We start from the raw sequence: 17,910 nt of genomic DNA, 5'->3' as shown, positions 1-17,910 counted from the left end.
CGCGCTCCGCCAGCGCCGTGCGGGGGGAAGGAGGGGAGCGGCGGCGGGCGCGGCGCCAGCGCGGGACCTGCGCCCCCCGCGCCCCGAGCCCGCCGCAGGCAGAGGGGCCGCGGAGCCCCGCCAGGAGCCCGGCCGGCATGAGCCAGGTGCCGAGGAAGCTGCCGGAGGAGGAAGAGGGGGACGAGGAGGAGGAAGAGGAGGAGGAGATCGTGGGCTTGGCGGGCTATGCCGACGGGGCCGAGTCCTTCTCGGACGGCGACGCGGAGAGCGGCGGCGATGAGGCGTGTGAGTGCCGCTCGCGGCGGCCGCAGCGGCACCGGGGGCGGCGGGGAGCGGCGTGGCGGCGGCCGCGGGGGCGGAGGCTGGGGCTGCTCCCGGAGAGCCGAGGGGCAGCACCGGGCTCGCGGGGGACTGCGGGGTAGCGGCGGGCAACGAGTGCGGGTGTTGAGTGAGGCGGGGCGGGGGCCGGGGTGAGGCCGGGACGGTGGCGGGGGACACAGGGCCGCCGCCAGGAGGTGAGGGTTGGCGGCCCGCGGATGTGGGTCAGGGAGGAGGCGAGGCTCCCCGCGGAGTTCGGGGCACGAGGGGAGCCAGGGACAGCGGTGCGGGGAAGACGAGGCGTCCAGAGGGAGGGCAGGCCCAACTGGGGACGGGGTTGGGCGTTGAGAGGCCGGGCGGAGCGAGGATGCTGCGGAGGTGGCCGTGGGAAGGGCCGGGACGGGGACAGGGTGCTCTGTGGGTCAGAGGGTGCAGGGAGCTCTGAGGAAGGAGCCGGGCAAGGGCTGACAGGTCGCAGGAAAAGGACAGGTTGGGAAAGAGGGAGGAGGACAAGGGAGTGCAGGCAAAGTGTGTGTGTAATTTCTCATCAGTATTCTTCATGTCTAGGGTGAGAGTTTTTAGTTATTAGAGGCCACAGCTTGATGATGTGACCCGAGTGTGCCGAGGAGGTGGGGGGTTGGGTGTCACGCTATAAAAGGCAGCGGCCACACGCAGCTCTGTGTCCGGGGCTGCTCCGCAGCTGCGAGTGTCAGTCCCACAGTGGCAGGCTCTGCTAAATGTCCGTCGGTCTGTGCTTGTGAGGAGCCGCCTTACTCACTGCATGTCCGTGTCAGTATGGATGGTGATGCTGAGAAGGACGGGCTTACCAGGAAAAGCAGTCTCATTCAGTAGAAAAAGGAAATGCCAGCTCAGAGCCTGTTGCGTTCATTCAGAGCCTGAATTCATTCTTCTGAGACATATTTCACAAAGGAGCTTGGAGAACTCTCAGTATAGCAGGATGAAAAAAAAAAAAAAAAAGAAAAAGAAGTGCTTTTTTATAAGAGCATAATAAAAGGCCACATATTTCAAGTCTGCTTCGATATTAGCGTGCAGAACCCTTCTCCTTAAAGGCCCGGTCCTTCAGGCTGCCATGGGAGGTGCTGCATTGACTAATGTAATTTTGGGGAGTGGAGGAAGGTCAGTGCTTTGGGTGTAAGCTTTCATGGTTAAAAGCTATAGGAATGTTAGACTGTAAGAGCTATTACTGAGACTAAATAAAGTCTTACTTGAAATGAGAATTGCCTTCATTTTGATGCAAAGAAAGTAAATTTTAATGTGTTTCTTTAGTGCTGCTTTAACTTAGTATTTTCTGTAGAGAAGTAACCCATATTCTGTCTCCAGACAAATGCATTTGGATATTTTTGAATAGGAACTTGTTAGACTGCTAAAAATTGCAATTGCTTCTTTATAGTAACACCAGAATATTGTACTTAACAGAAAAGAACCTTTACATCCTGAATAGCAGGAGAAGACAGTCAATGCAGGGACTATTTTACACAGGATTAAAACAAAATCCATTTTAACTGTCCAGATTCCCTGGTTTTCTGTTTCATTTTGAATTCTCTGGAGAAAGAGGCATACAACATCTGAAATGGAGGGGGTTGGGATTCAGGTCTGTGTTTTGTGTAACACTGTGCTGCAGAGCAAGGGACTTTCCCCTTTTTTTTGTCCTCTCTTCTGGGTCTGTACAGCAAGTAGTCCAAAATTCAGTGTCACAGCCTCCACTTTTCTACAAAGAAAGAATGAAAAGGGCAGTATAAGAAGAATGACTTCAGTGCATGGCTGTTGACAGTGACAAGAGAAGCCAGACTTAAAAGCATAATTTCTTCTTCTTGTAAGTCTGCAGAAGATATCAGAATTTCATATTGGTCATCCCTCATGCTATACTGGGTTTGTGTCTCCAGTTTCAATGCTGAAACCATGACTCTTGCCCTTAGTTTACACTTAGGGTCATATTCAGAAATCTTGAAACACTTAAATTTACATAAAGCCTTGTCAGATTTTTAATAGATGCAATTAAAAAGTGTTTAGAAGCAGGAAAACCCTCTGCAGAGTGTCCAAGGAAGTGGCTTTAAGACATGCCACTACAGAGTGCTGCACTTGTGGCAGCATGGAACCAGGTCTTCTGGTTCTGAGACTTTTCTGTAGCCACAAGAATTTGCTTCCACCAGGCATTTCTGCAATGTCTATGAACCCACAGTAGCTGAACAGCCTTCTTCATTACATACAAGATTTTTCTGTTAACTCTTTAGTCTCAGGCCATCTGTTAGTGTTGAAGATGTTCATTTTATGTGTTTTGTGAGGGCATTGTCTTGACAGCAATCCAAAGTGCTGCAAATACCACAGTCACAGCAGTACTGGAAATGCTACAAGATTAATGGATTTGAATGTAAGAGTAGAAAGTTTGGGACTGCTACCTCTCATTTACACAGAAATGGTTAAAACTTAATATAACTGCATTAGGGGAAAAAAAATCATTATTAGCTGTATTTGTTCAAAACTAGACTCAGAGGCTTGTTACCTTGTGGATGGTAACATAAGCAAAATAATTCTTTTTAGCTTTATGTTACTTCAACAGATGAGCTGTGGTATTTTATTTGGATGCTTGAAAGCTGGTGGGATGTACAGAACGTGGCATCCCCATCCCATACGCCTGCAAAGCACAGTCACCTGCTTTCACAATTAATTGCAGCTGATCTGAAATCAGGATGGACTTCAAAAACTGTTTTAGTTATCTATATGTATATCTCATAGCATAAAGGAGATACTAAAGTATTCATTGTGTACTGGTGAGACAGGTTGGGACTGCTACGTGCAGTTCTCGACTCCTCAGAGCTGTGCTCTTCTGCATGTTGCAATGCATGCAAAACACACTCCATAAGCAAGGACACAACTGCAGTTAACAGAAGTTTTGTAAGGAATTGAGTGCTTCTCTGGGGGAAAGTGCTTTTAGGTTTAAGTTAAGTTTGTGAATACTTCAAAGGAATGGCCTGTAACCAGCATGGCTTCTGTTCTTCTTGGCTGCTTAGAAAAGTTGAAATATGAAGGGCTGTTGATATGCATTAGAGATTGGCATTTTGCAGCATTTACTCTTTGCAAAAGTGAATGAAGCAGGAAATGCGTTGCTTCTCACAATAGGGAAAATTATCTTTCCCGTTATAGAACAGAGAAGAGTTTAGTGTTTCTCTTGGGCATATTATGATCTCACTCAGTAACCTAGTCTGGGAAGTTGCAGTGATACATCTACTGGCATTTCTGTGGCAAATTAAAAAAGGAGTTGTCATGTACTCCTGCAAAGGAATGTGGGCAGGCAATGCATCGTCCAATTCCTTTACATATAAGGTAATCTCTTAACTCTCTGAGAGGGAAGTACTGTAGAAGCCTTGCTATCTCGTCAGGTTTGGATGATACTCTTAACATTTCCCTGTCTTTGAACTGGCAGGATTTCAAAAGCTAACTAACAGTCTTACTAGCAGAAGAGCTAGTCTTCATTTTTCTCCTTGCTAATTCTGTTTGCAGTTGCAACTGTATTTTTTTTTAGTATGGCTTTAATAGAAAGCAATTTCCTGCTATTAAGCATTACAATCAGTAAAAATCTAACAGCCTGGGATAATTTAATACCACAATGTAAAAAGTCCAAGTTATTTAAAATATTTCTTTAGATAAGTGTGGGGTTTTAGCTTGCTTGTCAAAGAAAATGGAGTTAGGCAGGTAGCCTGTCCTCTGGTTGTCTCGTCAACGGGCAGAATCTTAGAAACTGATGTCCACTTTCAGCCAAATCTGAACAAAAGATGTCTCAAAGGTTATTAAGTTCTCACAAATTTGAGGAAAACTGGCATTCAGAAGAGAGGAGAAAGCTAAATGAAGTGTCCTCAGAGGGACAGGTGAGGAGCTTTGTGTGTTCACTGTGGCAGCAGCTGGCAGATGGGTGTACACAGTGTAGCCAACTGAAATATGCTGAGCTCTAGAATAGCCACAGCATGTCATATCTATTATTTGGAGATGTCATAAGACATACAAGAGGAAGTTGGTGTTTTTGTGGTGGGAAGAGGAAGGGGACACAAAGTACAAATCCATGGTAGATGAGACTTCATAAGTTCAGTTGCCTACAGAGCAAATGGTAGTCTTTTTATTTTTTTTTTGAAACATGCAATAAAGCCTCAATTTGAAGACTGTTCTTCATATGCTTTTATAAAGTCTTTATAAAGCTTTGAATAAATTTATATATATATATAAAATAGCAAAATTTGAAATATATGCTCTTCTGATTAGTAAAAAACAGAGTGAGATGGGGAATACACCATTAAATCTTGCATGTTTGGTTTGGTTTATTCACAAGACTATACCCCCAAAACATAAAATATCATTACATCATCTAAGAGCAGATATTTATTATTCTTCTGGAGGTGTGAAGTGTTGTAGGCACATGTTTCTCCCAGACACAGGAGGTACTACCTCTTCTCAAGTTGATGGGAAGAGTAGAGGGGCATGTTGACCTCAGTTTCTTACTTCCTAAATTTGTTGTGTGTAAATAGCAGAAGTGGCCATTGCGATGTTAACAGGATGAGATTCTTACAGAGTTACCTGTCCCTGTTCTGCCTGACAGCATTTCCCCTGTGCACTACTACTGCCCAGCAGTGTCCATGCGTGATAATTGACAAGACCACAGTAAGTGGTAGTACCTGCCAAGGCCTTTCAGTTGCATTTGAAATGGACAGGATCCCTCTGATAATGAATTGAAGGCTTCTGTCAGTCACTGGTGGCACGGATCTGTACTGAATGGCACAACCTCTCACAAGCCAGTAGATGGTGCCAGATGTTTTATGCTAACACTGCAATACCTTCTGTTTGAGAAGCCCTACTCTCTGTCACTCAAATTTGGGAGGCACAGACAGACCTGGACAAGGTTCCGTACCCTCCTGGCAACACACGCTGCTCCTGTGTTTCTGAAAGCTGTGAATGAGGCTTCAGGCACACAAGAGGACACAAGATGTGGTCACCACCCGTGGGTGCAAAACATGCTCCTAGGCAAAGGATTCCTTTAAGCTTTCCATCTTTTTTGGCTGATAAGACTATTAATAAATTGGCAGGTTCAGATTGTTCCTGAAGTTTCTTGTTTTGTATTTTCATATTTTGGGAGTAAAGCTGACCACTTAATGTATGCAGGGCATATTCAAGAATGATGCATGTGAATAAATGTGCGCCAGTTTTCTGCAATTCAAAACTTAGCCCAGCAGAAAAAAAGAAAAAGAAATGCAGTTACATTGTACTATGAAGTATAATCTGATTAGTCTGTAGTGCAGTGGATGGGAGAAGGTCTACCAAACCTCACTGGATAGTATGTTCAGCCTGTTGTGTGATAGTGTTTTAAACCTGACCTCTGTGTACTCTGAGTTGTACTCAGTGGATTTAGCACTGACAACTCATTTTTTTGTGCTGCTTGTGTTTGATACTGCAGAGTCACAGACATGTTTCAAAACTTTTCACATAAAAGGGCAGTGCCATTTCACCTCAGCACCAAAAAACATTTCAAAGTTACAGGCCAACTTTATGCATTTAGACTGCTTTAGGTGTTTCAATTTGAGATATCTGAAGCTAAAATTGGTGTGTCTGCAGGAATGGATAGCTATACATTCATGTTCTTACAGATATAACAGCACAGTTTACTGTTGGAACTACTTGATGCTGATATAACTGCATCAGCACCAGAAAAAGTGGTGCTAGTTTCAAACTGGGGTAGGTAACACAATTAAACTTCTGTGTTCCCAGGCCTTTCTATTTGCAACTAGGCAGATGATATGCTGTAATCTTATTTATTGGATAACAAACCTTTACAGATTGTAACACAAATTACTGAGCAGCAGGTGAAATCCAAAGCACCTTAGAAAAGGACTCATGAGCTCAGTACTGTAAGTTCCAACACTGAAGCATTGTGTACCTGATGAGTTCAACTCTTCTTGTAGCTCCTTGCATTTCATTTATTTATTTTTTTATTGGTTGTTTGATTTTAGAGAAAGGAAGCCCTCAGGTAGAAAGATCATGCAGAGGTACTTAACACAGACCTACTCCATTCCTGCAGCATGTAGCTATCTGCTGAAAAGGGTATTTGTTATCAGATGATACTCTTTTAAAGAAGAATATATGTGGCATAGTGTTAATTAGAGTAAAATTAGGTATTTTAAAATGTCTATGTGTGATAACAGATTTTTCGCATGCAAACAGAGCAGTCAAACCTTCTGCAGTTTCTGTCTTGGAGGTGAGAAGTAGATTTTCTGATAGTATACCCTAAGGGGCAAATAATTCAAGTCAAAATGCCTGTAGCACTTCTCTCTAAGCTTAAACATTGGCAACATTTGCATAAATTCATATAAAAATTTCATGAAAATAAACATCAAATGCATGTTATCTGGTAGTTGCTAATTATATTGCCATAGTATATTCCTTTTCTTCTTGTGTGATTTTATTCAGTTTTGGATTTCAATGATCCCTTCAGTACTGAAGTTAAACCAAGAATCCTGCTCATGGGATTGAGAAGAAGTGGAAAGTCATCCATTCAGAAAGTTGTCTTTCACAAAATGTCGCCGAATGAGACTCTCTTCTTGGAGAGCACAAACAAGATCTGCAGAGAGGATGTTTCCAACAGCTCCTTTGTCAACTTTCAGATATGGGATTTTCCTGGGCAAATTGACTTCTTTGACCCTACGTTTGATTATGAGATGATTTTCAGAGGCACTGGAGCACTGATATTTGTTATTGATTCTCAGGTAAAAAAAAAAGGGGCATTAAGCTACTTTTTTTCTTTTCTTCCTTAAGCAACAGACAAATGGGTTGGAAAGCACAGGTTTTTTCAAAGCAAATAAACAATCTGTATCACAAATACACATTAAAAGAAGTCATTAAAACCTGAAGAGCTGCTTGGCTATTTTTAATCTCTCTGCAGTGTGTTCGGAAGTTAACTAATTTGTTTTAACATCTCAAGGTTCTTGCTCAGATTCCTTAGTGCTGACAGCATGAGATTGGTGCACATGCTGGATGTAGGCTCAGGCTTTTACTTATAAAACAGTAAAAAAAATCAAGCTGTTGTTGAGCTGTAGTACTCTCTAAAAATAAGTATCATAAAATTTAATATATATATATTTTTAAATACTTTCCTAACTCATAGCTCTTCTTTTTCCTTTATTAGGATGATTATATGGAAGCATTAGCTCGGCTGCATCTTACTGTGACCAGAGCCTATAAAGTGAATCCAGATATCAACTTTGAAATCTTTATCCATAAAGTGGATGGTTTATCTGATGATCACAAGATTGAAACACAAAGGGATATTCACCAGAGGGCAAATGATGACCTTGCAGATGCTGGATTGGAAAAGATTCACCTCAGGTGAGAAAAGTTTCTGGGTAGAGAATGCTAAAGTGCTGAGCAGCTTATTTGATGAGTTAGCATTTTCTGTCCTCTTTAAGTAGCAGGCAATAGGCTTATGACATATGAAGGAAAGGGATAATCAGAGATACTGTATTTGACCTGAGCCAAAGTATCCTATTTCTGATTGCTGTCTTGAAGGGAAACAAGGAGAGCTGCTTAATTACAGATGACAAACATGCCAGAATCCTATCAGTTTTTGCTGCAGTTGCTGTCTTGAGATAAATTGGCTTGGACAGTGACAACAACCGGTAAAGTTCCAGGCAGTGGAGGGTATATTCAACTACATCACTTTTGCCTTCTTTGAAAGCTCTCTGCCATATGGTCCCCTCCCAGTCACTCATCCTCACTGCTCCAGCCTGCTTGGAGCAGCTTGGGAAAACCTGTGCTGTATCTTTGCTTTGTGTCTTCTGGTAAAATGGGTTACTGTAGCAAATAGTGACAACTAGTGGACTTTGCAGGCTGGGAACCGGAGGACATCAAGTTGTCATGGTTTTCTTAGCACTTTAAAGCCAAGTACAAATATATTAAAAAGAGAGACCTGCTTATGAACATGCCAGCTCTTTAGAGCTCTTAACTACTTGACTGCATCACTGCACTGATAAATGTGTCCACAACTTTCAAAAAGTAGATCACAACAGACATACTCAGTAATACTCCTCTCCTGAAATTTGATAAATATGTTTTGTAAGAATGTCAGCATGGGAGTTGCATTAAAAATGTTCTGTATCAAGTTCTAGGTTAGGTTTCAGTATCTAGGTTGGGATTTTTTTAGTATAGAGATGAAGTCCTGTGCTCAAATCATATCAGGACTTTAGATGACAGGGGGGTAATTGCAATTACTGTCTGACAATATTTTATTTCACTCATATTATGAAAGGTACATCATGTTCACAGTATGTGGCTAAAAGGAAAATGTGGTGACATTTTTTTCCAGCTTTTATCTGACAAGCATATATGATCATTCTATATTTGAAGCATTTAGCAAAGTGGTACAGAAACTGATTCCACAGCTCCCAACACTGGAAAACCTGCTTAACATCTTTATTTCAGTAAGTACTTACTATAACCTTTGTCTGTAGATCTGGCTATGTCCAACATGCATGTTCAGATACTCTGTTCACTGCCTTCTTAGAGATCATGAGCAGTGTGAACTCTCAGAGAAATTATCAGAACTTAGTTGAAAATGCACCTCCATGCAGCTTGGCCTCACCTTCATGTCTATTATACAGCATTGATGAGCTGCTGAGATTCTTATAGTTATATTTCCTGAGTCACATAAAATGGGTTAGCAACCACCACTTTTCTGTTCATAGCATCAATCTGAATGTTGCAAAAGTCTGTGCTGCATGTATTTAAGTTGCACTTAAAACTTGTATGAGTAAGTATTTAAAGGAACATAATCTAGTCTGACCTCATACGGGGAGCTGTCTGTGGTGCTTCCCAGAATTAATTGTACTTTGTATCAGAACTTTACCGAGCTTAAGAAAATCTTATGTCGAGAAATCTTTAGATGTAGAGTCCACCATGACTTTCACCGCTTCCATAGTTACTCTGAAGGCCAGTTGGGGAGTTTTGTATATCTAGTGATTTGTTACTGTGCAAGAGATCGCTTGCTCCACTCTTCCTGTATGTCTGATCCCTTCCTTTCCTTTGTACTGGTTCTGACACTCACCTGTTCTCTCATTGGGGTTCCTATACCATGCACTTATGCACTGTTTAATTTAGTTAAAAACAGGTGATGGAGGTGTCCAACATGTTCTTGTTCTGACACAAGGTAAGAGATGGAAACATGGGGCAGTGAGTGAAGGGGAGCACAGCAAGTAGATTATGAAAAGGGGAAATTCCCTATTTCAGTGGTTGTTAAATCAGGTCATAGTGGCTCAAAAAATGGCACCCTTTCTCACAGTATTCTAATTTTGAACTTGGCATCTAGCACTGAAGCTTCAGTTTCCAAGCAAGATACATTGTTATGTCTTTTTATGATTTTTGCATAAGAAATTATTTAATATCATTCAACGGCCTTTTAGATAAAATTAGACTTCATGGTTTCTCAGTGTGAAAATGGAGAGAGATAAAAGTTAGATGTGAAAGGAAAAGCTAGGAATAGAGGAAGGTCATTCCAAGACTTCTCTTACTATTAAACAGCATATTTATACTTTTTCATAATGAATAGTTTGCTACAAAGATCTGTTTCTTCCAAAACAGCTAGACTGTATACCAGTTATTATCATGTAGTGTCAAAACTCCACAACAGAGAGGTAACAAAGAAATCATGACAACTGTTCTAGAGCAATTAGAGAGTGATTTTGGCACACAGTTTGAGAGAGAAAGCTGGCTGAATAATAGTATTCCTTGTGCCAGAGTCATTCCAGTCAGTCATTGTGAGTCAGTTCTGTATGGAATCTCCTCACTGTTTGAAGTTGGTGAAGGTTTTGTACAGAATCTCCACATGAACTGAGCATAGGCAGCTTCCTGAATGACTGATGGCAGATGCTTCTGTGTCTGGAGCACCCAGCTCCAATCATACCTAGAATATCAGGTATAGTTTTTAAGGAAGAGTGAGTATTTCAAATAAATGTGAAGTCCAGAAAAGTGGGGGAGGTGTCCCTGTTCAGTATGGGAAAGTCCCAGTTTCTTTGCTCCAGTTTCTTACTGACCTAGAGACACGGGTAGCAGCATCATTATGTCCTCAGCATGCTTGCTGTTTTTACAAGTATCTTCTGTCTCTAGAAAGACTCAGGATGACTATTTGCAACCACAGGATGATTAAATCATTCTCCCACATACAATTAGTTAGGGGGTGCCTCTCTACCTTGACAACTTAGTAACAACAAATTTTGGCAAGGAATTTGGTCGTGCCTTACCTCAGGAAGTTAGTGTTGGATATCAGGGTGTGGGTGTATTAGTGTTCTAATTTTGGTTTTGCAGCAGCATTCATGAGGAAGTGCTTTCATTTATGCCACAGAGATTTCCAACACAAAAAGTTGATGATTGCAAAAATAGATCTGCGATCACCCCTAAGTTCAAAGCAGGTTTTTGCCCAAGTTTACAATGCCACAGTGTGTGAGCATGTTTGAGGAACCATCAGTGTATATATAATACTGCTTCTGCATTCTTTAATGTAACTGCTTGTAAGTCATTAAATAACTGCCTCTCAAAATCCATGTTACTCTTACCTGGCTAACATACTTACCAGCTTCATATAGAAGGATGCCTGTTTCTTAATTACTGTGGCCTTATCAACCAATCAAGTTGTGTGACATGGGAAAGCAAATTTTCATTTGAGGGTTGTTTGATTTGTTTTGGGGGATATTAAAAAGTATGTATTAAAACCAACAATTACAGTAAAAATAAAATCATGTATAGTTTTGATAATTTAATGTTTTAAATATTGTAATCTGTAAATTCAAATGTAGTGCTTAAAATTAATTAATGAAATCTGTGTGATGTAAGGCCTGTTTAAATAATTGTCCAAAATTCATTACTAACTGGATGTGACTGGCAATATCCTCTTGAATTCTTTTGAGAGTCACTTTTTAGGGCCAAATTCTGATTTACTTTTATACATGAAAGACAGAAAAAGACAGGTCTGCTTTTACCTATCCTAGGAATTGGAGGAGTACGACTTTTACTGAGCCCGTTCTATTTAAGGAATAGAAACTGTCTTCTACATCATCACACCCCATATAGCTGAGAAAAATGGTTTGAATTTCAAGTACCTCGTGGTTTTTACCTATCCAAAATAAAATCCCATATATTCATTGCAGATTTTTCACAATGACTCTCTTGGTTTAGATTAACCATGGAATATTCTTACATTGATTCAGAATGCTTTTAGCACATGTTGCATCTTCTCTGCAGACTGTAGGGTTGTGTCAGAGAGAACTGTTGCTCATTCAGACCCCGCTCTCATTTAATCAATGGCAGCCTTTCATTCAGTAAGGAACCTACCAGCTCTAGTAACAGAAACAGTTGATTTCTTATTGTCATTTCCCCTCAGCATTAATGATAAAATGTCTCTTTGAATACTACTTTTTATCCACCTTTTCCTGGTTTTTTATGACTTGTTACTATTTTTTCTACAATTTCTGTTTGGGTTTTTTTTTGCAGGCTAAGGGGATAGCGGGTGGGGGGTGGGGTGTTCAGTAGTTTTCACACAAACATTATGGGAAATCCTGTGATTTTTTTGGTTACAGTTGTACTAAAATCCCTGACAAATTAAATATTTGAAGGCATGTGGGTAAATTTAGTGGTTACTACTTCTGGCAGTCCATCCCACCGTTTTGTAGAGGTTTCTGTCACCATACAAAGTTCTAAAGAAGAAAATACATGCAGCTTCTCAGCATGTCCTATCATGATGGATCAGTTGTAACTGAAAACAAGCAGAGTTTAAGAGACGAATTTCTGCCCTTAACCAGCAGGTGTAACTGCTGGCACGGCAAACGTCTCAAGGTGTTCATGGCAAACGTTCAGAAAACTTTCTGAAATGTGACAGCAAGTACAGGCAGGCTGCAGCACCTGGAGCTCTGAGATGAAAAAATCACTTCTCATTGTTAAATGTTACTATATTGTTACTGTCATCTTAATAATTTAAAGTGCATCTTACCTGTACAGCTGAAATTGTTGCTATGTCTCTGTGTAATACAAAACTTTGTAATTGGCTTCTCATGAATGGCACTGTGGGGCTCAAGTTTCAGCTTCTTCTGTCTGAAATAACTTGTATTTTCAAATACAATTTTGGCAATGAGTTACAGCTATGTATTTACATGGTATTTCAAGAGAGTCTTGTAATTAATCTTCATTGACAGCATCTGTTGAACTGTGTGAGGTGCTGTCAGAATTACTATTTTAAAAAGCAAAATTACAGAACTCCCATATGTGGCCAGAACAACCAGCATAAATATGCATACATTTTTGTTCTTTGGGCTCAAAGAATACAGACTCATAGAACCCTGTAGGCTGAAAGATACCTTTAGAGGTCAGCTGCTGCTCAGTCAGGCCAGTTACAGCAAGCTGGTTATGGCTGGGTCCAGTTCAGCTTTGTGCATTTGGAAGGATACAAATGCTACAGACTCTCAGGTCAGCATGCTCCCAATCCTTCACCACTCTTACGTTAATTTTTTTTCTCTTGTATTAAGTCAGAATTCCAGCCTGTGCCTTTTGGCTTCTGTCCTTCAACGTTGTAGCTCTGAGAAAAGTTTGGCTCTGGCTCTGACTTCTTTGAACCCTTATATTAGGTATCTGTAGGTAGCAATGAGTCTTCTCTTCTTCAGGTTGAACAAAGCCATTTCTCTGAGACTCTCCTTGTACATCCTGTGCTTCAGCCCATCTACCTAAGGTATCCACAGTGTATACTTTGTTTTGAATATTTTTTTATTACTGAGTTTCTGAAATATGCCACTCAGAGGGTCTTTTCCATTATGAAATGCAAGAAATTCACCTCTATACTCTGTTATTACTAATGGATGTTTGCAGCCTTAGCTCTGTCTGCCGTGATGGAAGAATGACAACTCTTTAAGAAGAAAATGCCCAAAATACTGCTGTCCATTGTTGAATAGCATATCTAGTGTTGGAAGTTTTTCTGCCTATTTCAGGAAATATGGAAAACAGGACAGCCCCTTTAGTTATTTAACTATGTGTTAAATAGTTGATTTAGAAAAGGAGGAAGAAAAATTGGAAAAGTTCTGTAACTGCAAAAATAAGCTGAAACTACTAAAACTTATTAGGGATTTTCAGTGTGGTTTTTGGTCATTACAGAACTACTGTGACAGCAGTCCCAAATCATGTTAAAATGGGAATCATATATATAGAGACAATTCAGTTGGATGGAGAAGGTTTTTTGTATTCCCATATAGGTGGATACTGAAGGGTATTTTATAGCTTGTGCTTTAGCACTACTGGAAAATTGCCCTTTTTTTCATGCTGGGAGAGCTGTGCAGGTGTAATCCCTTGACATCAGCCAGAAAAGCTACTGTTTTCAATTAAGCAGTACACCTTTTTTTTTTTTTTTTCCAGGAAGCAGAGGTTTATGTCAGTTTACCTTATCTACACAAAAGAGTAAGAGCCAGCAGTCCTGGCTAGCTTCTCAGAGCTGTGAATACGATACATCTTCAGTATGGAGAGTGTCTTAATCAGCTTGGCAGGATGACAGGAACATAGCTGTCATCACTTTAGCAAGCCTTAGCATTTTAAACATGGCTTTAACCACCAGTGCTACATGAAACCTGACGGCACCATCAAAACACTGGTCTCACTCCTGTGATCCTAAATGATGTTCTACAGAACCAGACAGTAGAACAGCTACAGACTGCAATGAGAAATCAGTTCCTGAATAATACTGTCTTCTTTGCCCATCAGTGTTTTCTTTCCTTTGTTTCTATCTTCTCATATGCCCAGCTAGAATAACTTTAGATTACAGCTTTCTTTTATGTCTGTTGCTATAATTAAAACTCCAAAAGCTTGAACTTGGAAGATTTTTCTACTCCCCATTTGCCCTCCCTCATTTTCCACTGAAAAGAAATGTAATCTCTCCAGATTACAGTGGAGAAGTTTGAGAGTGTCCCGTGGCATCATGTCTGCTCAGTCAGAAACTGTTGGAAGGTTTGTGAGCAAATACAACAAATACAAATAGAAATACAAATATGAATACAAATACAAATACAATAGTGCTGTATGTAGTTCTTTCAAAATGACCTTGATTGCAATTTAATTTCTTTAGCCTAGCCTTTTTATATAACAGGCAAGTAAGGGAACAGAAAAGCTTGGGGTTAATTTGAAAACATGGATTCCACTTTATTTTTCTTTTTTTCTTCTCTTGAATAGAATTCTGGGATTGAAAAAGCATTTTTATTTGATGTAGTCAGTAAGATCTATATCGCAACAGACAGCACTCCAGTGGATATGCAAACTTACGAGCTCTGCTGTGATATGATAGATGTTGTGATTGACATTTCTTGTATATATGGGTAAGTAAATTGTGAATGTTTTCTATAAAACTGTGTACTGAGAATCTGAATAGCCTCAAAATTGTGGGTGATGTGGGTATAAACAATAATGAGAATGGGTAATTTCCCAGGACAGAGGAGGAGGACACATCTGGCTTCTGAGGGACCGATCCTTCCCAGCAACAAGCATCACTCCTTATTCAGTTTCTCTTGTGAGCATCTTCCTCTTTCTATGCTAATAATTTAATTTGGAGGAAGAAGTGGGAAGAAACCAATCTAAAATAAAAGGAATCATCATCATTTTGTTCCCTAGGGTTGAAATCAACAGAAAGATGTCTCCTGTTTTAAAAAGAAGTGGGGCCATATTTATCTTTATTTAATAGCCAGTGGCCTCTAATAGCCTCAAAGAGTTGTTTCACTCTCACTTCAGTTTTCTGTTTGTCCCCTATTCCCTACATGACTTTTCTGGGCTTTTTTCAGTTTCTCCTTCTTGTACATTAGCAAGTGGTAATCTCCTGGGGCTGGCATGTACATCTCCTTGCAAATTATGTGTTCAGTGTCTTGGCCCTTGGCCAAATGTAATGCCAGCCATTCCTGGGAAAGGCAGTGGCACATTAAGAATTAGCACATTAAGATGCTCACACTTGCAGGGCAATGCACAACATGCTTAGAGAGTGGCAGGCTGGAGTAGCTTTGCATTTGTACCCACTCACAGACTTCTTGCACTCTTAGAGAAGGTACAAGAGAGAGTCCTGGTGCAGATGTGCAATAAGCACTGGAACAATAAACTGTTGAATACTTAACCTAAAATCTCTGAAGTTAGTATGTTCTACTGTGTGTTTCAGATTTTGGAGTCATCACTTCAGCAACTATGTAAGAACTTTTTTTATAGAGGTATAAAATAAAGGATGCTGATTTTTGTAAGGAGAAAGATTTCTGCTATGTAGCTCAAAGGAATGTGCATTTAATAATTATCTGTTCAACACCACTTGTGGGGCTCTTTATTTACAAAATATCATTCTGCCACTGTGGTTGCATAGCCATTTAGCATTTATCACCAGAGATCTGCTTGCCACTTTTTAGCTACAGACTAAAGACATGATATTACAATTCATCTCTTGTCCTCTGTTCTTGGAGCATCTGTGGAACTTGCCACTTTAGTATATTATCGAGACTAATTGTTCTGGGAGGTTGGTGATAACTATCCATTCAACAATATCTGTGTGTGCATTCAGGAGTGAGAATAAAATTACAATGTTACAATGTAAAAAACATAATACAGTGATCATCACGACTCAACATCTATGAATGAGAAATCTCTTTTCATAATATGATGTTGCAAAAACCAACATCTCATGAGGAAAGTCTCATGATGTCTTAAACTATCAGTCAGCTGCTACTGCTCAAGCAAGGTTACTGGGTTTGCAGTTAGCAGTACAGACCTACTGTTTCACATGTTTATGGTTAAGTCATAATACAAAGCACTGATTAAAAGAAAAGCAGCCTTGTGGTAAATGGGTGGTAACTTACAGAAGAAAAAATAAGGTTCCAGTTCAGGCACTTGGCAATCAAACAATCGTATTTCTAGTCCCAGATCTAAGGTTTGGTGTGTGATGGGATAAACAAATTATCTCTTTGTCATCTGAGTTTATGTAGTGTGTAGTTGGAAGAGTCTCCTTGAAAGATTAAAAGGAAGATTTTATAAAGTTTGAGATTCTTTGGTTTGAGAGAACCAATGTAACAGTACTTTTGTTAGCTAATCTGGTGTCTTATCTTTTCTTGTTTGTTTGAATATTGCTCTTTAGGCTTAAAGATGATGGCACTGGAACTCCTTATGACAAAGAATCAATGGCAATCATAAAACTGAATAATACAACTGTCCTTTATTTAAAAGAGGTGACAAAATTCCTTGCTCTTGTTTGTTTTGTCAGAGAAGAAAGCTTTGAGAGAAAAGGTATTTTCCCCTTTTCTAGTATTGCATCAATTTTCCTTTATATTAGTGAGTTAATGAATAACCAAGGTTGTTATTAGCTGATAACAGTTTCTAACTGTATCATAAATATTGAGGTAAGTCCAGCGTGATAAAGCTTACATAACATTTTTAAAGGGATGAAAGTACTTGTGCAGGTATTAAGATGGGATGATGGCATAAACGTAGTTGACAACTTCCTGATATGAAAGCATTTGAAAGTTTACATCCAGTGCAGTAAAGCTTCCACCTCCAACTGTAGACTATGTTAATTTATCTTGACTGACACTGATTTGTACCTGTTGACATCAGCATAAACCTTTGGAACAGCTTGCCTGCCGTAACCAAGGGAAAATTTTTGAGACGGATAGAATGTTCTTGCTTTTCTTACATCTGAAAGAAAGCTTTTGAAAAATTGCATATTTAGGACCTAGTTCTATTTAGGAGTGCTTTAATATTTTGCAGTTAAAGTGCATAAAATTTCTTTGTTATTTTGACCCTGGTCAAAGTTGATAGTGAACCCTTAGTTCATGACCTCTCTGCTCATTGGCACAATGGTCACTGATTTGCTGGTGTTTCTGACATGCCCTGAGACCAAAACACAGCAGTAGAAGAGCAAGCTGTCATTTAGGCTTGTGTGCCCCATCTTGTGATAGTAATTTCACCAGTCAGTGGTGGTGTGTTTGTGAAAGCAGCACTTGCCTGCTGGGCTGTTTGACAGCGTATTGAGCTTTTGATAGCACTTAAATTGGTCAAATGTCTCTTCCATACCCCTACCACCTTTATTGCTTATGAATGTTGGATGTAGTCACTTTCTGTTACATGCATAAAAAGTTACTTCTGCATACTTACTAACAGCACTGTTTCAGAAAGACATCATGTTGAATAAAGATCCATTAGGGTTTGTCCATAACTGTGGGAGATTGTTTTATCTGCAGAGCTGGGACACTTGGTAGCCTGCACTCTTCTGCAGTAAGGTTCTGGTATTATAATGGAGATGGGCTTTTTGTGCCTCATAAATTCCAAGTAATATTTTGTCTGAACTGCAAGGAGACAGAAAACAATTCCTGTGAAAAAAACCAATGTGTAGCATGGTGGATTTAAACCACTTAGAAATATGTATCTCCTGTTAGGGAAATTGAAGTGGAAAATAATGCAGTATTTGAGTTAAGAAAGCTTATGGCATTAACATTGAATGAGGTCATGAGCTCAGTACCAAAATTCTAAAATTGTATTGTGGTATTACAGAATTGT

The 17,910-nt window shown here is 40.1% G+C and overlaps 1 protein-coding gene and 1 long non-coding RNA gene across 2 annotated transcripts in view; one reads left to right on the top strand and one right to left on the bottom strand.

Annotated features, from left to right (window-relative positions):
* The window catches only part of RRAGD (Ras related GTP binding D), a 19,739-nt gene continuing 1,829 nt past the window's right edge, over window positions 1–17,910 (top strand). The window contains exons 1-6 of the mRNA XM_086876524.1: window positions 1–285; window positions 6,787–7,082; window positions 7,502–7,701; window positions 8,678–8,792; window positions 14,566–14,708; window positions 16,493–16,641. Coding sequence (XP_086732650.1) covers window positions 138–285; window positions 6,787–7,082; window positions 7,502–7,701; window positions 8,678–8,792; window positions 14,566–14,708; window positions 16,493–16,641 — 1,051 coding nt within the window. The 5' untranslated portion in view covers window positions 1–137. The remainder of the gene's footprint in view (window positions 286–6,786; window positions 7,083–7,501; window positions 7,702–8,677; window positions 8,793–14,565; window positions 14,709–16,492; window positions 16,642–17,910) is intronic.
* Window positions 14,103–17,910, bottom strand: part of LOC111925732 (uncharacterized) — a 16,483-nt gene continuing 12,675 nt past the window's right edge. Inside the window, exons 3-4 of the long non-coding RNA XR_015283022.1 lie at window positions 17,509–17,699; window positions 14,103–17,060 (exon numbers count right to left, since the gene is read on the bottom strand). This is a non-coding gene — a long non-coding RNA (uncharacterized LOC111925732). The remainder of the gene's footprint in view (window positions 17,061–17,508; window positions 17,700–17,910) is intronic.

Source organism: Cyanistes caeruleus, chromosome 2 (genome assembly GCF_971803275.1).
Source record: "Cyanistes caeruleus chromosome 2, bCyaCae1.hap1.1, whole genome shotgun sequence".
Classification (NCBI taxonomy): domain Eukaryota; kingdom Metazoa; phylum Chordata; class Aves; order Passeriformes; family Paridae; genus Cyanistes; species Cyanistes caeruleus.
The sequence above is the reverse complement of the archived record's forward strand: the minus strand, read 5'-3'. Positions and strand labels throughout refer to the sequence as shown.